This window comes from Nicrophorus vespilloides, unplaced genomic scaffold, assembly GCF_001412225.1.
Source record: "Nicrophorus vespilloides isolate i.1.1-1 unplaced genomic scaffold, Nicve_v1.0, whole genome shotgun sequence".
Lineage (NCBI taxonomy): Eukaryota > Metazoa > Arthropoda > Insecta > Coleoptera > Silphidae > Nicrophorus > Nicrophorus vespilloides.
The window spans coordinates 12,389-37,210 of record NW_017096265.1 but is presented as its reverse complement, the minus strand read 5'-3'; the positions used below and the strand labels follow the sequence as shown (position 1 = coordinate 37,210).

Below are 24,822 nucleotides of genomic sequence, written 5' to 3'. Positions count from 1 at the left end.
TTGCTTGATCACAACTAACAATGCAATTATAAAAAAAAAAAAATGATAATCAAATTGAAAGTCGCCTGTTTTTTAAATCATTCAATTAAAGTTAAAAATAAAATGCAAAAATATTGCATTTGAATAACGCACGATGTTTTGTTTTTTAAATTGCTCGATTAAAACTTATAAACAATTGTTGCGTATATTAAGACTGATCGATTAGAGATGCAAGGGGATAGCGGGAATTGTATTTGTTGTCCGTCGATGGTATTGTTTGATATAATGTTTCTGTTGTTGTTGTAACAACGTGCATAGCGTGGTGAAATATTCGGAGCGTGCGACGATGAGTAAGATGTCGTAAATAGCAATTAAATAATCAAAACCGAAAACGGGTCTGTGGCTATAAGACAAAAGAACTAACGGAGGGACGACGACTACTGTAATTGAAATGTGTCGATGCTGCCATCCATGTAAGGTGGAGGAATAATTATGGCATTGTCATGGGTGTCGCGTCCAGGCCATATCTTCTGCGTTTACGTAACGCTGATTACTATCTTATCTAGCATGCAGATCGCGTCGCGCCTTTTGTTTCTTTTTCGTTGTTGTATTTTTTTTTATTATTATTCGTCTTCTACGTCTCGAGCGCGCGCGCGCCGGGAAATTCGAAAATGCGCCCCATTTATCGCCGGAGGCACGTCCGCGCGATTTGCATATAAAGCGTTTCCTCGTTTCGACCATTTTCCATCATTTGCATTTCCGAAACCGACGACGATGATGTTACTGTTGCTTATGTTTGTTGTATAGCCGTGTGGATTTTCGGTCTCTCGAAAGGAGTATACACGCTCGAGGGCAATTTTCCTTTATGATTGAGTAATTATTAAATACATCTCAATCACGAGGCATAAAACGTGCACGTACCCAAAGAAGAAGACGGGGCCGTTCCTCCGCCCTCCGCCCGAGACACACGCACTCTGCTCTCTCGAAAAGAGGAATTTCAACTCACCTCTCCAACTCTTCTATCCGCCGCGGACTAAACAGAGATGCAGCAACAAGTGGATGAGAGAAGAGGAGATACCTTGAGACGGACACTGCGATGCGAGAGTAAAAGAAAGACAGATATATAAATTGAGAATATGTGTGTGTGTGTGTGTATATAAGAGAAAGAGATAGATAGTGAAAAAGCGCTCAGCTCCGACCGGCAGATTACAACTCAGCTGAAGAAGATTTATATTTATTGAAAACCGAACAAATTGAGGACTTTTTGGCGAGAGGGTAATGAGCTGCAACCACCTGCTAGCTTTATACAATCAGGACTCGTCGCGATAAATCAAAACGCTCTCCTCTCCTACGTTCCACAGCAAAACACAAAATATTAATATAATAATAAGAATTAAACGGCACACTCTGATTGCGCGTACAGCAATCATATAACAACCACTACATTCGTTAGTAGTTAGAGCTCTAAATTTATGGGAATACAATGCAGACTCGTTCCATTTGTAAGCACTAACTTCCCATACAAAATCGCAAATAAAGTATTAAAAGTGCTTGATGATTTTTGAAAGCTGAAAGGAAATTATAATTTGCGTTTCGAGGAAGTCAAATGAATGTTTATTGTGAGCACGAGGATTTGAAGTGAGTTCGAAATTGAATAATTGAAGTGGTGGACCGAGTAAGATATCTGCTTAAAATTCATGCGTTGCCCGGTGGTAATCCGAGACGAAGACCCGATGGCAGAGGTGGAGGAGCGGTCCAAAACGGGTATTCACACACGTGTCATATAAAGCGGACTCTTCTCTTCTTCTGCTGCTGCCGTTGTTGTTGCTGTTACGACGAAGCACAAGAACCGAAAGAGGGCTTGCTTCCCCCCTTAGGGCACTCCTCTGAATTATTTATTAAGTGATTAATTTCACCGAAATAAATGAAAAGAGAAGAAGAAGAAGAAGAAAAGGCAAAAAAAGGCACAGCCCTCTTCTTTCCGGACAACTCCAGAGGGCCGAGGCGGAGAGACGACACCAGTTTTAATTGCATTTTCGACCACAAAAACGGATTTCCAAAGAGCGAGAACGAGAGATAAACACATACTTTGTGCGTATGGCAGAGTGAGAGATGAGAGTGAAAGAGAAGAGTGGTATTATCGCGGTTTGCTCATGTTATTAAATTAAAATTACGAATTATTCACGGACGATAATCATCATCATCATCATCGTCGTCTCGGGCAACACGGGTAGCCATGGATAGATCTTTAGAAACAAAGAAGCAATTAAGTTATAACGAGTGAAGAATAATAACAATAATGGAATAAAGAGAAAGAGAGAGGGAGGGAGTCATCAAAGTTAACACGTTGTTATTACGGAGGACGCACATAAATGATCATTTCTTCAATTAGCGTCTCTCGCTCTCTCACTACCTCTTGTATAAAACACAAACCCATTATTGCATCGTTCTTCGTCTTCATCAGCCAAAACCACCGAAATTAAATCGACTCAATCATAAAATAAATTGAGAAAATCATTAGAGAAAACTTATTAAATAAATCGAATTAGCGGTTTATTTCACACACAGAAAAAAAAAAGTAGGCTCACGTCAAGTTGAAATAATCCAATTTTAATTTATTATTAATTGTAGTTTCATTAAAATGTAATTTCAAGCAAATAAAGTAAGAGAGACAATGTTGTGGTTGTGCCAAAAATAATGATTGTGTAATGTAAGATGTGGTGCAGATTAGTTGCGCAGAACTGGGTAACCATCAATGCGGAATGGATGATGAACGAGTTGGATGGAAAAATGAAGGATAAATTGTGTTACATTCTTGTTGAAAGTGAAGTGAAATAGCAGTTAATTACGTGGACTGTGCTGTTCGCATGATCGCACCGTAGAAAAGTAATCAGAAGCAAAAGCTGCATCGGCGGCAGCAGCAGCAGCAGCAACAACGACGGCGGCGGCGGTCATCCAGAGAGAAATAGTATGAGAGAAGGAGAAGGTGGAGGATGTATGGATGGAGATGAAGAAGGAGAATGAGGCAAGTTCAAAGCTGGATGCCGATGCTCTAAAAACGTCGCATCAAGTCGAGCCGCGAGCCGCTGAACACATGTAATCGCCTTCGGCCGTTTCTTTCTTTTTACCTTCATCAAGTACACAGCCTTCAATTAGTAAGCAACGCACTGCGGGCAAAAATCGATTATTAAATGGTCCCCCGGCTCTCGCGTTGGGCAAAAAGGCACAACTACTACTACTATCAACTACTACTAGCATTGCTGCTGAAGGAATCCTATTACATACATACTCATCGTACATGCAGCAGTAGTAGGTAGGTAGAGAGATAGAAGGTAGGTTGGTTTTGGAAAAAAAAGGGATTTGTGTTTGTGTGTGCATGCGAGAACGGCGCTCCGGCAAGAAGTGATTGTTTCTTGTTCTCCTGCTCTCGCAGCAGCAGCAGCCGCACAACGGCCTCTCTTTTCTCCACTTCTTCTTCTTCTTACATTTAGGAGGGAACTGGTCAGACTAGTTTCGGCCCTTTTGATCATCGACTTTCGTCTCGCGAAACGCTCTCTCTAATGTCTTCTTCTTCGGCTCATCCTCCTTCCTTCTTCTTGTTGTTGTTGTTATTGTTGTTCTTCCTCCTGCTTCTCATCTCTCCGCATCTCATCTCCACTCTATCTCTCTCTCCGGCAATGATTATTAGTTATAATAATCGTTTATCGAACTGGTTCGATGATATCGACCAGATGATAACCCGTTTTTCCGCGATACGCATCTCCTGCAGCGGCTTCTTCGGCATCGACGACGGTGGTAGTGGAGGTGGAGGAGGAGCGGAATTACGAGCGGAGCTCTGGGAGATCTCCGATACATATAATGAGTGTGTTTTCGAGAGATATCCGTCCCTCAGCAGTAGTAGCTCTTCTTGGGAAGCAGTCCCGATTGCTTCTTCTTCTCTTCTTGGTCGTGGTCTCCGCTGCAGACGACGGTGCATAGTCTTCTATGCGCGCACCGCGAATAAATTACCTCCGGGGATGTCTCAATTGATATGCGCGCAAGCTCTATGGGAAACGGAACTTCTCGGAACGAATTCCTTTATCACTCAATTTACCAAGAACCGGCTGTGGCCGCAATTTCCAATCATAAACCTCTTCTCGCGCGCGCACAAACACACACACACACACACGCATTCACAAACACACAATAATTACTTTATTTACCATTCTAATCTTGCTCCTCATCAATTTTATACTTCAATCTAAATACATCATCATCATCATCAACGACGTCGTCGTCCTCAACTCGACGTGAACCGAATTCCAATTAACCGTTCGCCCCAACGTTCAAACAAATGTAACAGTTACTTTTCAACCTACATACAAGCAAACATCAAAACATTGATTTGTATTTAACATCGACATTCTTCAATAATCACCATATTAATAACCAATTAGAAACTGCTTAATATTTGAAAACTATATAATAATAATAATTTTTCAACCTTCGACACGCCAACATCGAACACGCTACATGAATTTAAAAAGCAATTAATTAACTTTAACATTGACAACCGAAAATTTCATTCATTGCAGCATTTATGCTAATTGCAAATATTGCAGTCAATGCAACTATTTAAATCCAGCTGATTAATATCAAGTTATTTGATCATTTCTGATGTTAAATTTGTTCCGAAATGTAATGTCTTTGGATTATGCAATAATTGAAAAGAATAATAAACCTTAAAATCAGGTAAGAATTTTCATTGTATAACAATCGAATAGAGTGTTTGAATTCTGAGTAATTTCTTCTTGTATATTGTATTATAGTTTTCGGGGGAAGCACGTAAATCGTGATTGGTCACAGCTAGTGTCAAAATTTAAAGGTAAGATTGTATGGAACCAGGTACATTATAGACGGATTATGCAGACACAGGTAGATTTTACGTGCTGCAATAGAAAAACGAATTTTCTTACAAAAAAAAACATTCTTTGATATGCCAAATATTTTGGTATGGCTTCATTGCAAATGGTCACCTGAACTGTCAATAGGAAAAGTTGGATTAGCTAGGAACCATCTTCTATACGGCCATAAAATGTTATTAGGTTTTGTGAAATGTGGATGCATAAAGTTGCGGAGCAATTAATGACGAAAAATGTATGCAACGAAGTGGTAACTGGGATTTGATGAAGAAGAAAAAAAAATAAATAATAAAGAATGGAACGTATTGGAGGAATGAGAGACAGAGAGAGAGTGAAAAATAAAAGCTGCGAGGCAGTGTGTGAAGGCTGCTTTAAACGGTTTAAAAGCTGTGTTATATCTCTTATAGCAAACACGAATGTAGGTGTATATCTTGAAATATGCAGCGAAATAAAACTACAAAACGCGCGAGTGCAGAGAGCAGCGAAAGAGAGACAGAGAGTGAACAAAAGGGGGGTTTTGGAGATGGGGGGAACGACGAAGGATCAGACCTCAACCTCGACCAAGTGCAGGCAACATACATACAACAATCTTCTTCTCCCATGCACAATACAAATGCAACACAACATAAACAAACTTGAGACCATAAAGAACTAAAATTCGCACATGCAGCACGAACTCTCTCTCCCTGCAACACATATTTTAAATGTCCCAGTGAAACGTATTTATTTTCAAAAGACTCCTTCTCTCTCTCTCTCTGTCTCGTCTCTTTCCGTCCTGGGTACATCGCGAGAGTTGAGGACGACTGAAGAAGTAGAAGAAGTAAAACCGAAACCGATACGAAAACAAGGGAGGCGATGGAAATGCAAAAGAGAAAAACGACGTTCGAAAGTCGGAAACAAACGGCGAGCTTTAGACATAATAAAAGGCGGCAGCAGGAGTGAGCAAATATAGATTCTGAAATCGCACATACAGATATTGTTGCACACACATACACATGTACCAAAAGGTTACGAACCTTTGCACTTCGACTGAAACTGAAGCGAAACGTAATTTCTTTTTGTTTTTTTCCACAGTGACAATTTCGCGAAGGTGCTTGTTTTCGCCACCTCTTAAAATGTCAGAAGGAATCGTGCATATACATCACAATTAACGTTCGTGAAGGAATGCTTAACAGCGCCCCAGCAGCAGCAGCAACCCTCTCTCAAACATAATTCTTCGTTCACCTGTATTTGGCCCTGTCACGTTTTTTTTTTCTTCCTTTTTTGTGTGCGTATGCTTTTCTCTTTTCCTCCAACGAAAATGCCACTTGTAGTTAATTCTGAAATACCTGAACGTTCGAGGATTTCAGAGAAAGGTGTAGGTTCGGGGTTGACTTGTATAATATATATATATATAGACTATACACGTCTATCTAAATATAAAAGATTTCTTAACGTTGCGCCCCTGCGGCTCCCGGATTTCAGGGGGTTGCGAGTCAGGGAAACTAACGAAAGGCAAACAAGGCGGCTGCTTTCCGAGAAGACGATTTCGGTCTTTTCAAGTATACACGCACACCATGATGATGAATCGTGTGAACTGCATTCTTGACAATTGTCTAATTGATTTAAAGTATCCTCAGTACTCATTCTTAATTATGTTAGAATGAAAACAGTTTTATGTAGTTTCAAATGGAAATAATAAACATCGACATTAAGATTTTTTAGCGTCAGTAGTACTTTTCCATGTTGAGTTTAGGAAATGACTTGAGAGAGGAGGTATGCATGTAATGCGGGGAATCGGAGAATCCGTGCCAAAATTGGAAGTGTGTTAATAAAGTGATTAGGATGAGTGATGCGGCGTTGGGTGATGGTAGACGATGATGATGATGATGAAGAAGAGATTTTACGGTCCGTCGCGGAATCCGCGAGCGGCTCGGACGAGAGGCAGGTAATTAACCGATAAGTTGTTGAACTAATTGTGTTTCCAGCGACCGCCATAAATTATGAATCGAATATTTGCTTTATGCATCTCTTCTTGTGTTTGTATGGATGATGGTATGTGTGTTTGTGTACGAATGCGAGAGTGTATGAATGCAAGATGCGGCGCACAATGGGCTCATGCTCTTGTGCTCTGGCTGTGTGTGTATGTTTGTGCATGAATAAATGCATAAATTCCAACTTACATGATTGCGTGTATTCCGTTCCGGAGAACAAACTGGTGTACATCGATGGAAACACACAGAAACAGAAAGTTAATAATGATTTCGGTTCAGCGCGGCGTCACCGTAAGCATTGCGAGCACTTCTTCGGCACTGAAGAGGAAGGTACACGACGACGGACAGGTAAGTAAGTAGGCGTGTAATGAATGACATGAGCTCACTAGTTTCGGGGGTTTCGTTCTTCGGGTGACGCATAATTCATGAGGTTTTAGGGACGAACAGTCGATCCTGGTTCTCGGACTTTGGGGCAATAACTGAATGCCAAATGCGAAAGGGACACGACGATGAGCAGCAGAGGAATAGAAGTAGAAGATGAAAGAGGAGATGGATGGAAATGAGAGAGAAAAAGCGATGCCCTTTTGCGAGAGAGAAGAGGGTGCGTTCTGGGAAAACGTCCTTTCTCGTCCATCCGTCGGTATTCCAGGCTAAAAGCGGATGTTGCGACCTCCCTCTTTCCTCCTCCGCCACATGATAGAGGTGATGCGAATAGAATTGTAGAAGGAAAGTCCACCTACGAGAGTTGCCGCCGCTTCTTCCTCTGATTATGTAATAAAAGCCGGGGGGTTAATTAAGTACAAATTGCCGGGCGTAATTGCGATCCTCTTCCATCGCCTCGATTATTTCGGACCTTCTCTTCATCGTCATCATCTCATCTCTCTCTCTCTCTCGCAATGTTATTTCACTCTTCTTCTTTTTTTTTGCTTCGTTTCGTCTTTTTTCGGCCACGGCGATTTCGGTCGTAACAAGAGGAGAATGTCGTAACAATGGGTCTATTATCTACCTGATGGCATTCAGTTTAATTATGCGCTCTTTGATGCAGGTGAAAAGGGGGACTTGTTTACACCGCACAATGCTATCCGATCAAACGAATGCACTGATCCCGTGTCAGCTTGTGATTAGTTGATTCATTGTTTCCGAACAATTCCGACCATCTACACATACACACACACATACTCTGTGGTGCAAGCAGGATAATTCATAAACGATACTTTTATTTCACCTCTTCCTTTTATCATCCTCCTCACCAATATAACCTTGCAGCTCTTTCGCATCTCGCGAAAACTACAAGTATCCAAACATTGATTGAATCATCAATTATATTATAATAAGTTTGAAATTGTATTTTTTTTATTGATGCCAGAAGAATTGGTAGATCTGTGTGAATGTACCGAAAATTTCACAAGTGATTGTCCGCAATTCGAAACGCATTAACTCCAATTACTACTACTACTCGAGAGTGCAACGGCTCTCCAATTCCACGTTTTTCTTTCCGTTTCATTGCTAATGTTGTTGTTGTAGTCGTCGTCGTTGTTGTTTTTTTTGTCTTCTTCTCAAATAATTTTAATTGAAAACAATCAAATCCGTCTCCATCTAATGGTGCGTCCTCGCCGACCGCCGCTAATTCGATTCACTTAATGCAAATTGTTCCACTCGTTGCGTCGAATTCGTTTCGTTCTCGATGACTTTTCGTCATGTCTCCGTGTCATTCCTCTCCTATGCTAATTGTACAAATAAATAAAAAAAGTTTGTATCTCAATTAAATCAGATTTTCAATGAGTAAATACAGTTGGATTCGAATATTGGCTGTCGAGTAGGCGGTAGTAATAATTGTGTCAATTGGAATTAGTCCGGGTCTCAATTAGGAGCAATTAAGCCGTGAGCTTTCGTTCGATCTTGGGAACATCTCCGATGTGGTGGTGGATGTTGGAAAAGAAGATGGAAAGAAGCCGAGAGAAATCTGAGTGCACGGACAGATTTATGGATGATACAGTTTCTCCAGGGGTATAAACACGGTCTCTCCCAACAATGGGATATAGTAACCCCGCGGTATCACGACGGCCGTGAGTTATAGCGGATGGATCTTCAACTCATAAATCGTGCGCATCCCCGAGAGAAGAAGTGTACCAGTGCTGCAGAGAGAAGTAGAGAAGATCGAGTAGAAGAGTTGGAGGAGCGAGAAAGATGCACTTACACTTCTCTGCTCCACTATTCTCTTCTACTTCTTCTCCTCCTCATCCTCCGATGGAAAGAGAGATACTATCTCTGACCTCCAGATACAAACACTACACGCCCACGATACGCTAGACAACTAAATCAGTATAGATGGAAGAAGATGGAAGGAAGACTGAAACTAACGACCGGCTTCGACTTCGATCGAGATTCCGAAAATAATTCCAGTCCATATTCATAGCCATTTCTCTCACGATAAAAACAAACTTAATTTATTAGCTCTTTTAAATCTTCAATCTCAAAGATGATTTGTGTAAAATTGTAATCCGTTTAAAATTGAAATAATTTTTATGATGATTGGATAACCAATGCAAAGTTCGTGTTTTTTTTTTCTTCTCTCTCTCTCCCTTGATGCGAATTACTTGAAGCGGTTTAAAGGTTTCGGCGATGCGATGCTTAAAGGTAAAACCGCACGGTGGTAATCCAATACAAAATGGTGTAAATGCGGCGTGAAAACAATAAAGTCGACCCGATATCGGGTTACCGATTTGCATGTGCGACTTCTCGGTTCGGACCGCTTCTTCAAACACCCGATTTTCCAGCCAGTTTCTTTTCGCGTGCAAAAATTTTGGTGTGGAAAGGAGACGTTCGTGAGGTGGTTCTGGCTGAAATACCCAACTTGTTGTTGCTGTTGTTGTTGCTGTTTGGGTTCGGGGCAAAAAAAAGTTCTCGTCTCCATCTCCGTTTCATCTTCTTGTTGTTGTTCTCGTCCTCCTCCTCCTCTTCATCTCTGCTTCAACAAGGTACACGGTTTGCGAAGGTCCCGATCGTATATTAACCGAGATTGACGTATGGATGTGTGTTGGAGCGATTATTTTTGAGAGCTACATTCCCGCTGGTATGTCTTTATGCTGCCATTGCACATAATGACGATTTATATATATGTGTATTAAAAAGATCGCGAAGAGCGACGGAACGGAGGGCGATTCAAAGAGGAGAGAAGAGAAGAGCAGATCGGAAAGAGCGCAGAAAGAAGATGAAGAACAAAACAAAAAACTTGTCTCAACTAGGTTTTTTCGTGTTCTCGTTTTATGCTCGTTTGTTTCGCGGCCGCGAATCCAAGAAGACCACGGCGAAGAACAAGACTTAGCAGCAGCAGCAGCAACAGCCGAAGCCGAAGAACAAACAACAAGAGAAGACGACTGCCTTTTCTACTTATTAGGCCCGGCCGCACACAGCAAGCGCAAAAAAGCGCCCCCTCTATTTCTGGTGTTATAGTTTTATTATGCCTTTGTACTACTTACGGCCCATCCGAAGAAGTCATATAATTAAATCACGACCGCTTAGAGATCTCCTTCTTTCTTCCATTCATTTCGCTTTTTTATTTAGTTTCTCTCAATTTATTTTCTTTCTTTCGTTTCGTTGCATGTTTCTGTTTTCAACTCTATTTCGTGTTCAATCCCCGACGGATCCATTCCGCTCTATTCCCGAAGCCCGCCTGCTTCCTAATCAATGGTAATTTATGAGAAATCCATGGTAATCTAATGGGTCATCCTCAAATACCCTCGCGCAATACAAACAACTAAATTAACCATAATCTAAACCTTCATTTCACATTCTATTACGCCATCTATTACCATACTTTTATCATTTTCCTCTTTTCAATTACATCATTCTAAATACCGTTTTGTTTCCACTCCAAACTTGAATGATAATCGACATTCATCATAGTTTCTACTTAATCTGTTAAAAAAAAAATAAATAAAACGAGATCCAAAACTGGCGCAAAGTTCAAACTCAATTGTTCTTTCGTAATGTATGAATGAATGAACTGCTGCAACCAGAAAACAATTAAACTATTGCGGCAATAAATGATTTCATTTCGTTACAGACATTAAGTTGAATATTTGATAATGTCTTAATTTTATGTCCTCGCATGCTTAAACTCAATTAATATAATAATTCGATGTAACGTGATTGCGTTTAATTTGATCATAATTAAGTTGATGTCGTGATCGTTTCCTTGGCAACAGTTCTTTGAAATGGCACGGTTTCCGAGACGCAACAGTTATGCATGCTTAATTGTTTTCACGTCTCCTTTCGTCCCTGTGTCCGTCTTTTGTTTTAGATATGAGGAGGTTCGGTTTATTAGATGGCATTCAATTAGGTGTTTTGTATTTGCGTACGGCGACTTCCTGCGCATCGGAGCTGAATACGAAAATCAACACACATTTTACGCTGTTCGCGAATTGGTGATATACGATGAATATTCGCGAGAGTAGAAGAGAGAATAAGTGGAGAAGGAGGTGGTCCGTCTTCGAAGGTAATTAGATGCAATCGTTGCGGAGGATTGGATAGAATGCTGAATTAGATGCAGCACGTCAGCGGCAATGCGCGATGATGTCGAGATTTATTTGCGTAGTCGGATTCATTCCGGTCGGTGGGAAAACGCGAGCGATAATTAAATTATTTATAGTTGTTCTCGATCGGAGCCGGAGTATTAATTAATTATAAAAATAAATATAAATAAATAAAAATAAAAATACGGGAGAAGCGAACCGCGGCTGACCACAGCTTCCACGTAATCTCCGGAGATAGTCTCACATCCAGAGATTCTGGATGCTCTATGTTGTTTGATGTTGTGAAGAGGAGGAGGAGGAGGATGTTTGATGAACGTTGGAGCGAAATAATTATCTGTAGACGATGACCTGGCACAATGTGCCATAAATTAAATGCGCGCGAGCACCTGGACTTAATTTCCCTCTGGTTTATAATTACTCGTTTCCCCGTATTCTCTCCTCATTCTCATCGCATTCCTCTCTCCTCTTCCCCGTGGTGAGGAGCGACAGAGAGATTCCTCGTATCGGAATTGATGTTTGCTCGTCGCCTCATCTCATCATCAACCTCATCCTCATTGAGATGCGAGCGCATCAATCAATTTCTCCTGCTTAATTGAAAATCCGCGAAGCCATCCGTCTTACTTATCGATTTCATACCTTCCTTCCTTCTCCTCCTCTGCCTCTTCAGACAACACACGAAAATACCACCAGTCGGTCGAACTTTGGTTTTTTTTTCCTTCCTTTCTTCTCCCTTTTTCAACATCCTTCCACAGTCTGCCAGAGTCGCTAATTGCTGGCCAGTAATAAAGACCGCAGTCCGAAGAGAACTTACACGTCAATTAAGCGGGGAAGGGCAAAAAAAATCAGAACCTTCTTCGTGCTGCGCTGCGGCCGCTTCTCTTCTTGCTTACGGTTTTCGAGTTTGTCGTAAAATTTTATGGGCGGCTTTTGTTGTCGCTGCTGATGCCAGATGAGAACGAGAGACGACGACAACGACGACGAAAACGCATCGCACAAAGACAAAGACGATGAGATGCGAAGAATGGTGGTGGTGGTGGTAGCTACAGCAGTCGAAGAAGTTGAAAGCTTCGTGCGCAACCCCCAAACCCCGCACGATTGAAACATCAAATTTGAATTCCTCAGAGTCCTTTCGCCCGATCATTAGTCGGGCACGTGTAAAGACTTCTTATTTTCAGCCATCATCCTTTGTTCCATAATAAGAATCCGACGAACGTTTTCTAATCTTCAGAAACAATTACGAAATAACTCAATGACATTTTTCAAGACCATCAGATAAAAATTCTAAAAAAAAAAATCGATATAATTTTATAATTAATTTAATTGATTCAATTATTAGTAATATATACTTTGTTGGCTAATTGACAAAAGAATAAAACGTTTACTAAGACTTCTAAAGAAGCAAATTATAGTTTTTTTGTGTGCTATAAATGCGAGTTAGAAACAAATGAAAAAGGCAATTACTTTAATGGTGGATTAAGTCATTAGCGGGGATCATATTTGAATAAACGAGGAGGATCGTTGGAATCCCGATGCATAAGGGATCGATGCGATAATGATGATAATATTGAGATGTAAATTGGATTGAGGCTCGGTGTTAATGCATGTGTTTGGAAGAAACTTGAATCCGTAATAGAGCCGCATTCCGAGTTCGCGGAGGGAAGAGCGCGCGCGAGAGAAGCTCTCTCCTCTCTTCTTTACTTCTCTTCTATCTAAGAAAGACGCGCTCGCTTCTTCGGAAACTGAAAATAAATTGAGCGTAGAGCTGAGGATGGGACAAAGAGAGCGATGAAGAGAGAGAGAGGAAATGACGAAAATACTAATAAAAGTAAATAAAAATTTATATATAAAAGAGGAACAGCTCAGCGGTTGATGAACGGTGAAGAGGTATACAAAGGAGAGAATGTAGGAAAGGAAAGATTAGCAACGAATTTGAATCGCCTCGTTTTAATGGATCCATCTACGAGGTCGAAGAGATTTCGCATCGTCGGGACTCGGGGATGATAGGAAGAGGTGCTTTAATTGAGATCCCGCTGGTGCGCGTCCTCATTGTTCTCGGCGGAAGACATCGACATGCTGTTCGTTGCATAAACCCACTGACAAGTGTAAACATCATTTGTCATCTTGACAAAGACAAATGTCGGGATCGGTTGACACCAGTCCGAAGATGACGACGATGATTATGAGATGGATGAAGGAGGGAGGGAGTGCGCTGTGGTCAAGGCTGATGTCGGAATCGAAAGCCGAAAACTGGATTCAATAATTACCGCCGATCCGGTTAATTGGAGCGGCGTTTGTCAACGCACAGGTGAGGAGCGGGCAATTAAGACTCCGGGTCGAAGAGGAATTACCATTGTCTCGATGCGATGCGCGCATGGAAATGTATTTCCAACGCAAGGACCAACACAACACAAAAAGAAGATGAAGAGTAGAAGGAGGAGGAGGAGGAGGACAAAGCAGAAGATGGAGATGAAGAGGGAGAAAAGCGCGGTGCATTCATCATAATCCCGTAATCAGCGGTAGCTGCCTATGTCCGAAGGTGTGCGCTTATATATGTATATGCATGAATATGTATATATATATATATAGTTAGGTAGTTTTAATCTACAAAAGGAGGAATATTATAAAGATACGTAAACAGATGGCGCTGTCAGAGTGCATGCGAGCGTTGTAAGATTATCACGCTAGATTTAAGAAGCCGTCTAGCGACTTGAAAAATGACACTAACTTATTATTAATTACATAAACACATTCCCAAAAAAAAAAAGACAAGCAAAACAAAAATAGAAAGAGAGCCTCGAGCCGCCGACTTCTGTACTTCTCCGCCCCGAAAAGCTACTTCATCTGCTTTTTTTTTGGTGTTGTTCTTGTTTTTCGCTTCTTCTCGGAGGCGGCCGTAATGAAATCATTAAAACCTAATGGTGTTTCCCTCCAAGAACGAAGAAGAAATCGACATTTTAATCAACGTGGGGATTGATTGAAATCCTCGCATTATATACATTATCTCCGTCCGGTGTTCATCTAATTAACTTCTTTTTTCTTTTCGGTAATCACCGAAGACTATTCTAATTTTTAATCGAATTAAGGGTGATTAGTTTAGCCGCGGGGTCATTATACCTGATTTCGAATTATCGAACAACCGAATCCTGTTTCGATTTTACAACAAAGAAAGAAGTAATAGATTAATTTTGAATATGTTATTAAATTCATAATTTTTTAATATTAATTAAGAAATTATTATTACTTCAGTTATAAAGTTTAATTATCTGAAGATTGTGATTGTGATTACTTAATAATAATGCAAATAAAAATTGTTGAAATTGTCTCAATATTCCAATAAGTTTTTGCGGAATGTTTGTTTTTTTTTCTCTCTTTGTCGAAACGTAGCGGTCTTTAAAGATGTTGTTAATCCAATTAGCCTTTCAAATGTGGTGATCCTTTTTTTGTTGTCGCTGTTTCCGTCTTGAGCTGTTATTGGTTTTAATCCCTTTTGAAGCGATATGAATTTCGGAGAAAACCCGTCTCTGTATTTGGGGTGTTCCTTCTTTCATTCTTTCTTTCCATGCATCCATCCACCCGATCGACATTATACTTTCCTATATAGAGAGATCGGATGAATGCGCTTTCGGGAAACTTTTGTCCCTCCCCCATTCCCTTCTCTCCATTTTTTTTCTTTCTTTCTTAACTCATGCAACGTTGTGATGCGAATCACGTAACGCAGCGGATTTCGGACTCGAGGGTCAGTCCGAATTTTTGCTCGTTCTTTGAATGGGAAATTTTATGATTTGTTTCGGGGATGGCTTCATCCGCCCCGGACTCGGACTAGCGAAGAAGAGAGGAGAAGAGTGGAGGTTGAGAGTAAAAATGTGTGTCTCGCTGTTGGCCTTTCTGGCATTTCGAGTGATCTATAGACATGTCGGCTGGAATGCGTCCGACAATACACACATATACACGAGAGTCGAGACGTCGTCGTGACAAAAACCAGCCCAATCAGTTGGGGGGCTTTTCGGCCTTTTTCCATCCGAAGACCGTTATTGACAGGACAATCCTTCTGATAATAAATGATCGGGAGGCTCCGTATGACTGGCAACATGCATGTGATGAAATACCCGAAAGGATAACACCGAGGATAACACAAACACTTCTTATTATGATTTTCCCATCGCTATAAATCCACGTCCATTTAATATCATCATCATCATCATCAGCATCACCGTTCGATGACCGTCGACTCTAACGAACGTCCTCCACTTAATAAATCGTCATCAAACTAAACAAACTTCTTTCAATTCGACTCTCTTACACATTTTCGCCACACTCATCTTTAACACAATGTAGAGTAGCAGCAAAGTGTAAATAAATACATAGAAAAGAAGATGTGTGTGCTGGAGCTACCGTGTTTCGTGCTAAGCGAGAAGCGCACACAAAACGAGCGATAAGTAAACTCGCCTTCCGCTTAATACAATATTTATATTTTACGACTCTCAAATTTACTTAAGCTTATTATATGTGTACGATGGTAATAGTGAGGCGCTCGTTATTTATCCACAATCTCTTCACCAACCTTTTTTATTTTTCTCCCTCCGCTCCATCCGCACCCGACTTTTAACACCAGACGGTCAGAAAATTAGGCCCTCAAATATTTGTAGAAATTTTCCTCCAGCGAAACTCCTCCACTAATCACCAAAAATATTTACCAATTCACACCAAATTAACCATCGATTTTTTTTTCTCTCACCTCTCACCAAATTATACTTCCAACGATTTAGATTAGAACGTTGAACTCAAGTCTTAGATTAACAACTTGTACATTTCGTTCTTTCCAAAATGCAAGTTTCTGTTAATCCCTTTGCACACATCATGAATAGACACAATGGTTTTTGCCAATCCTTCAGGAAGCTCAAATATTGTACCCTTTTTCAACCGCTTCAAAAAAATAAACACTCGAGAAAAGGGATTTCGGCTAAAGTTTATTTATTTTCTGTTAAAAAGGATTAAAAGTAATAATTGTGGGGATTTAATAGAAAGAAAATATCCTTTTTTTTTTAATTCCTAAGATTAAGTCGAATTGAATACAAAGTATTTCTTATTAACAAAGATATTTCAATTGAAATATAAATTCAGAGAAAATCGAATATTTCTTAGTGTTAATGACTAAATTGCAACTGAGTACTTAAAATAAACCGTAAAATAACAATTAATACTTAACGATTCAATCGCAATTTGGTAACGAAATAGTAAAAAAAAAAATTAAGCGAAATTGAAATTAGATATAACAAAAAGCAAATAAAACTATGTCGTTCTTGAAGTTAACAACCATTTAATTGGTTTTGAAAAGCGAATAAGAACAGAACACTAAAAAAAAAGAATAACAGTTATGACGCGATCATCATTAGCGAAGAATTCGAAAGGAATATTTATTCGATTTCAAAAAAAAAAGATAAATAGAAGAGGTTTTCACGAAAAACCTTGACTATTGTTCGCGAGAGAACAGAAAAAAAATAAAGAAGAAGTAAAGTGCGTTTGATGAAATCCGCTTTGAGGATGGAAAGAAAAAAGTGGTTGAAACTCTTTTGCTGCTTAAGAAGGAAAGAATTATGGAGGACAATGTCGGAATTACGAAGACGAGAAAAAGATATTTACATACCTTTTGTATCAAAATCTCCGTAATGATTCAACCTAATCTCCGAGACAAAATCCGCTTCGAAAATATGAATCTCAAAGAGCGCAAAACAGCTTTCGAGTGTTTATTTTTAAAACGTTTCACGAAAAAGGAATCTTTTGTAAAATTTTCGACAAAAGAAAACTTATTTCAAAAATAACTGTTTGTTACTTGAAGGATAAAATATATGAATTAAGTTTGTAAGCGTGAAACTAATTAAGTTCACATCCAAAAATAGAGTAGTCAAGAAAAGGCAAATATTTATGGAGAAAAATGAAGTAGAAATAAAGTTAAAAAGTGAGCGCCCCAAAAAAAAAATAATATGTGGTGATTTACGAAGTGTTTATTACAAGCTGAAATCTTCATCTCGCATAAAGAAATCTGGCAGTAAAATAAATGTTTAAGTGTATACGAGGCAAAAAAAAAAAGTAATAATAAAAAGAAACAATAAATCATAAACTTCTTCGTGTTATTTCTTAATTAGAAATCTGTTGGCTCTTTAAATTAAATTACGCTCACTAATAAAAGAGAACAAAAGCGTTTCGCTTTTGTAATGTTTTCAGTGTATAAAAATATATATCAAAACGTACTTTGTTCTTTTGAGTTCGTTAATTGGTTGGAGCGCAGAGGAAAATTAAATAAATCACTCGTTATTTCGTAATAACAACTACAAACTACGAGTGCAAGTTCATAATAATACAAGACAAGTTCAGTTTCACCGGGAGAAAGGAAAGGAAAAAAAAAATCAAGTCGCCCGACGACAACAAACATTAACAGTCGTTAAGTAATCCAATATGTATTAACTTTTGTTTATTTTCGTTTCTCTTTTGTTTTAGTTTAGTTTTTCAATCCCACATATGGATGCTTCGCTTAAAAAGGAAACTACTAGTTCATTTTTGTTTCCTCTCCAACTGTGCTGTGATAATCCTTTATTGGAAATGGAAATAGATTTGTTCTTTCTTTCCTTGTTTTTTTTTTCTCTTCATTCAGTTGAATTATGGATCCGAAGTAGTGTACTAATGCAACGGAAACCTTTAATTACGGAATTCGTCCAGCGGTAATTGGACTTAAGTGTGTGTTTGTTCTTCTTCACTCCCGCTTTTCCAGATTTGGATCTAAGATTCTTCCTTAAACCTTCCCAACTTTACGAGTTACCATACAAACGGACTTCCTGTCTCAAGTGTGTACAAACGAACGTGCATAGACTCTTTTTAATTGGGGCACGTTCAAAGCGAATTGAATTATATTCATTCATTCATAATTGGACGTGTTTGTGTGTAAAGTTGAGAATATAATTGAATGTGTAATTCTCGTGTTTCTCCGGGCGTTAAAACGGCTTGAATTATTTCGACTGAGGAGAGGAAGAGAACGAACGAACGAACGAGCGGTAATTGATTTGCTGTTTTGCGCGCGTTAGAAACGAACGAACAAACAACACAAACAAGACTTTTTCCATCGTCGGTCACGGATTTTCGAAATATTTACGCGTGTTTTGAGAGAGGCGTGACAACAGGAAACGTCAAAAGATCGAGTCGCATGTCTTAATTAAGTCGGTTTAACTTCTCGTTTCAATCACTGCAACTCTTGTATATCTCCGCATAATTTGTATATTTATTTTTCATCATTTTTCCACGTTCTTAAAAAAAAACAGAGACCGTTTAAAGAATACACGCATAATCAGAGAAAAATCAGTAATTAATTACCAATATTGAATATTTCCATAAATTACAACACATAAAGATGATTTCAATCTTATGAAGTGTTGGTCATGAATGTTTATTGAATTGTATTCAATTTTATTACTATTATGAAATTTATAATACCTAAACTATGTAAATTATAAAATTTCATCTTATATTTTTGGTTTATAAAATAATTCATTTGATATAAATTTTATTACATATTTTAGAAAATGAATATATTACATTTTTATTGTAACAAATAATTTAACTTACCTAAGATATATAAGTTAATTACATTATTTTTTAGAATCATTTTTTAGACGATTTAACAACATAAAGAGTTATTTCTTATTCATTTCTAAACATATTGTCTCAATGTGTTTCATTTGCAATAATTTTAATTATAAGTCAATTTATTTTGTTAATAGTTTTTGGGGAATTCTTTTGTAATTAGTGTTTTCTCAATTTGGTTTACTTAGACTTGAATTCAAACAAATTTTGTTTAAAGTTTATAAACTAAATTTATCAAGTGTTTATTCGTGGAATTGTTGCAAATATTACTTAAAGTATTGTAAATGAGTATAATTTTCCTTGTTGAATGTTGCTGAAATTTATAATGTTGTTGTTTCTGTGTGACTTACCCTGGAGGTGCAGGTGGATGAAAGGGTGCTCCTGGTGGCTGCATCCTAGGATCCCAGACGTATCGTCCTTCGTGGGTCCTTTGGTCGACGGGAAGAGGCGCGTGGAAGGCTGCGAAAGCCGACGGAAACTGAAGCGGCAGACCGGCCGACATCGCTGCTTGGAAGTCCGCTTCTTTCTCTGGCATAGCCACACGCGCAACAACCTACAACCGACTGCAGTAGCAGCAGCAGCAGCAAACAACCGAAACAACAATAACAACAACAACTGAACAACAAACACACAACTATTTGCAAAACGAACGACTGTGATCACACATCACCCACTTCCGCATCCGGCGAAATCGCTTTTCATCGCGGCGAAGAAGCGCGCGCGCGCTCTTTCTCTGCTCGTTTCAACAAATAAAAAAATACTAAACAATCAACAACCCTTTGAAGGTGGACGATTACCACCGTTTATCCTTGCAGCTCAAAAGGTTGTCCTCTGTTTTGCAGATCGTATTGGAGAAATGTTTTTTTTTTGTTTGTTGTTGAAAGGATTGCAATTACAATTGGATCCTTGCAATCAACTTAGGGGTTGCGTTTGAGTGGTAAGTACGAAGAGCGATAAGTACTTCTTCTTTAACGTCTCCTTCTTCCTTCCTCGACTTTTTCTTCTTGAGAGTTCTTGCGCTGATCGCGATGACATTTGCTAATTGTTACGTGTGCGGCAGCGGACGCATGTTTTGTTGCTTAATGGGGTAAAGTGCGACACACGAGGCTATGCGGACTAAGGAGAACTAACTAGAGGCAAGAGAACAGTTGACAGCCAGACCTTACAACTCAACTAACAACTGTGTGCTGAGGAGGAGAGGAGAGCTCGGGGAGGGGCCTAAAAACCATTCCACGAGACAGAGACCGTGTGCCGCGAAGGACGGAAAACCCTCTTCCTCCACTCCTTCAGCCGCCTTCCACCATCCGACCTTCTTTCTTTCTTTCTCCCTTTCCATCTCTCTCCCACTCTTACCCTCTTCGATCCTCGTTGCACAACGCCGCCTCCTCTCACTCCTGCACACGCCCAATCCGCATCCAGACTCCTTCATCTCTCGGTGCGTGTGTCCATGATGATGCTGCATAGCTCTGGCTCTTGCATTCTATTTTCCACTGCTGCAAACCTCCAATTTCGCTCCACCGAAATCGATGATGCTCTTCTCCAGCTTCTTCTTCTTTTTGTTTTCTACTCTCCTCAATGTTGACTCTAAGCCCTGTCGAAGATTAAGGAAGCAATTAGGAGGATGCGAACGCAAACACGCAGCCCAAATACTCTCTACCTTCTATGATGATCATCATCAGTTGCTACCAGGCTTCTTTCCCAGAAACTGGACTCTATTCTTCACCTAATTATCGCCTCTTTTTTTTTTCGTTACATTTATACTTCTTCCATCTCTCGAATCGCACCAACAATACCGGATTTCGAAGGAGACTCTAAAATAGCTTTCGGTCTGCGATAAATGTGGAGGCGCCAGTGTATTTGGTTTACAAATAGTCTCATCCACAAATGCATCCATTCAGCTTTACTTTTTTTTTGGTCTCTCAGAAAAAAAAACACATCAATTCACGTTCGATTTAGTCATCACGCAAGAGCTAAACACATTTTCACACTACATTAAATATCTACATAAAAATACATTATTACTACAGTTAAACAAAGTAACAGTATTCAAATAACAAAATAGTTTTAAACACAAATACTTAATTTTTAAATTTTCAAAATTATAGTTATAATTCAAATAAAATTTCATTATTTCTTTTATTTTAATAATATACATTAAAAAACAAATTAGACATACAAATTCAATTAGTTTCGACTAAATTTATATGAAAATTTTCATTGAAACGATTAAGAATAAAAAATCTTCTAATGTTGTATGAAACGCCCTAATTCCGCTTTCATTACTTTCGTTTCAATCGAATCGATTATGGGATTATGCCAACGCTTAATTAACGAAAACGTCTATTTAAGCGCACTAATCGCGTAATCTTAATGAAGCAATGCCATAATCCCATGTGCGGTGATAAATTGCATTAATTATGTCCAAGTATTCGCAGACCGGGGCGCAGAAAACGAGCTGAAAGTGAACGAGCTTTCATTTAATGACTTCTTGCAAACTTGAATTAGAAAACAAATACATTATCGAAATTATTATAAAATTAATCCATGGGTCAAGATTTCAAATATTTACTTTAGTTACGTGAAAATAATAATAATCATTTTAAATTTTGTGTTTTCTGGGAGTTGAAGAAGGAGGAATCTCTGCAGGGGAGATTCGTTGAACCTGCTCGATTTACATAATTGAAAGATGTAGAAGGAAAGGACGAGGAAAGGCTGGAATTACGCAACGGGCGTAGGAAGAGCTGCGGAGGAGTAAGTTGTAATTCTGAAAATATAAATATTAGTTTGGCTTGGTCAGGTGCCTGAATAAACAGATAAATTCGGGATGTAAATTAACACATTAAAGAAGGAAAATAAGAGGAGCGGCCGTAAGAAGTGAGAGAGATGAAGAGATGGTGAAGAACAACGGCAACAACAACAATAACAACGGGAATCAGAGAGAAGGGAAGATGAAATAATAAAAAGAAAGAAGTAAAAGGAAAACAGAATAAATGTTTAGTGTGTGTGTATGTGTGTATATATATAAAAAAGGTGGAATGCTGCGAGAGCAGGTTTCTTAAGGAATTCTCTCTCATATGCTTTGTGTGTGTATGTGTAAAGTGTGCTGTGTCCCATGATAGGTATTTTATATTTTAACCAGATGCTTGTAATGACGCGCCTCGTTATTGTTATTATTACTTTGATGCCCTTCTTCTTCCACTTCTTTGAGAAATGGTGGAAACACGAAAATGGAAGAGCATCGAAAGACGTCTTGATTAATTCACTTGAATTACCCCCACGAAGCTTTTATTTTTATGCTTCTATTTGTTTGTTGTTTTCTCTTGATGGAGAAGTAGAAGAAACAACGACGGCTGAGGAATTAAATGAAATGAAATGAAATAAAAAGAAAAGGAATAAACGCATATCTGGACGCCCGCTAATTGATGAATATTAAATGCGGCTGCAGGCCGAGGAATTTCACTTCTTAATTAGACGATTTACACGTCGCCGACCCAACGCGCGTTCCTTTCTTAATTAATTCGACGGCGGGCAATTCATTTTTGCACGCGGGGGAATTCGCTCCAGATGAGGAGAGATGTATAATCGGAGGTAATAAACATCGTTCAAAGAAGAAGGGTTTCTTCGATGCGAACGAACGAACGAGAAAGATGTCGCCGTCTCGAGCAAATCATGAGCTCTCAACTAGCAATTAATCACATTTGTATTGAGTTTAATTGAATGTTTCATTTGAATAATAGTTTATAAATTGACAAAAAAAAATGAACATTAGATTATGAGTAATTACATTAAATTTTGGAAAGAATACAATAATTAGAAATAAGTCTAATATAAAATGTTCATAATTTAATTAAAAATTGGTTTTCAATTAATATATTTCTTAATAATTAAACAATCCAATATAAATTAATTAATTAAAATCTAATTAACAACAAATGTGACTCATATATTTTACTTTAAAATCATTAATGATTTTATATAATTATGTAATAAATTATTTTAAAAAAAAATATCAAAGTTTATGAACTTCAAATTTATATATTTTATTTAAATATGAAATTTCAATGAAATAGTAGTGTTAATATGATAAAGAATAAATTAATATAGCTTATGTCTTAAGTTATTATAGCTTTCTGTTGAAACATATAAAATTGTCTGAAATTTATTACGTATTGAGAAATTGCACGATCGTCAAATTTAAATATTTTACTTAAAAACCAATAATTTTTAGTGTACAGGTAATAAATGTTATTAGAAACTATAAATTATTATAAGTTTATATATGATATACGATACTTATGTAAAATAATTATGATATTCAATAAGTTACTTTTTTGAATCAACAAATATACAATTATTACATATCTGATTCTAAAGATGCTAAACTAGTTTGATTAAAGCTCTTGTTTTACTGTGAATTGTGTAAATGCATGTATTTAGTTAGTGTAAGTTAGGAAATGAATGCATTGTGTAACTGTGAATGTAGTGTAGTTCAGTTGAGGATGATAAGTCGCTAATTCGAGAAGCATAGCACATTCTGATCTCACCTATTAATTAACACTAGCACACCTAAACGTGTCAGCTAATTACGGGACTGCTTATGTAACCGTTTCGTAAAAGGTGGAAGGTAAATATTTGTTTATCGCAGCAGAAGCAGCGACGAATTCGTTAGCGAGTGTGTTATTTTTTTTTCTTCGTTTCGAGTGCTCTTCGATTCGTTCGTTAAAACTTCTTCCGGTCGATATTTTACGGAGCGATGAAACGAGAAAACATTTCCTACTTTATACAGCGCGCGATTTCCCATGGTTTGAGGGCGTGAAAATCGTGGACAATCCGTGCCGTTTGTCGCCTGATTTTACGCAGATTTTATGGCTCCAATTGCGTCTGAATGCGGAGGCGAGAATGTGACGAAGAGGTGCCGACCGTTCCGCTCTTCTCTTCTCTTCTCCACTCTTCATCAAGTTGATGTTGTCTCTCCTCTCTTCTGCTGTTGTAGTTAGGTGACCGAATATCTCCGGTCGAAGATAAGGAATCGGAGACGGCCGTAAAGTACTGAGGGCTCTCCGAATAATAATTCCGGCGATAAAGGAATAAACGTCGTGATAGGTTTACGAGCCAGGACCTTTTTCCACTTACGAAAGAGACTCTTGTTTTCTCTGTTTCATTTTTTATGCTTTGTTTTCGGTCGTTGCGTTTTTTTCGGTCCTCTCTCCTCGAGATAGCGTTCAGATAATTGAGAAATCAGCGGGCTCCAGCCTTCTCCATCTCCAGTGAGTGTAGTGTGTACATCCACCGGATAAATTAAGATAACCCAAATTAATTCACCTTTTTCTCCATCGGCAATCAACGCAACTTGCTTTCCTCGATATCAGAATCATCACCTCTTCTCAGACAATTCCAATACCAAATTTGGAAGCTTGCCACTCGAATTCGGTAAATAGCACCAGTATGCTAATACCATTATCAATAGATATAAATTTCTTAATTTTATTATTTACGTACGAAATAAAATTAAAAAATGTAATTTTAATTACTAATTTAATAACAATATACTTAAGGTATTCAATATTAAAGCAGCTTTCATTTTTACTATAAAAAAAAAGCAGATACATTTTTGCACATATTTCTACTGAAAAATTCACGTCGTGAAGGAAGTCACCATGTTCATTATTATCTCTTTTTTTCTTTCTTCTCTATTACTCAAATGAAAGCAATTTGAAAAAGACGTATTTTTTTTCTCTGTCGATGTTGTTGTTGTTATTACAAATTACAAGAATTTCACAGAGTCTGGACTACCTACAATAG

At 38.4% G+C, this 24,822-nt stretch overlaps 1 protein-coding gene across 2 annotated transcripts in view; it reads right to left on the bottom strand.

Annotated features, from left to right (window-relative positions):
• LOC108556465 (transcriptional activator cubitus interruptus) overlaps positions 1–20,187 on the bottom strand; it is a 36,039-nt gene extending 15,852 nt beyond the window's left edge. Inside the window, exon 1 of one of the 2 annotated variants that reach the window (XM_017912595.1) lies at positions 19,371–20,187. In XM_017912595.1, the coding sequence (XP_017768084.1) occupies positions 19,371–19,555 (185 nt within the window). In that variant the 5' untranslated portion in view covers positions 19,556–20,187. Of the gene's footprint in view, positions 1–7,042; positions 7,333–19,370 lie in introns of those variants that run through there. The other variant, XM_017912597.1, reaches the window with a different exon arrangement.
• Positions 20,188–24,822: the final 4,635 nt, after the last annotated feature.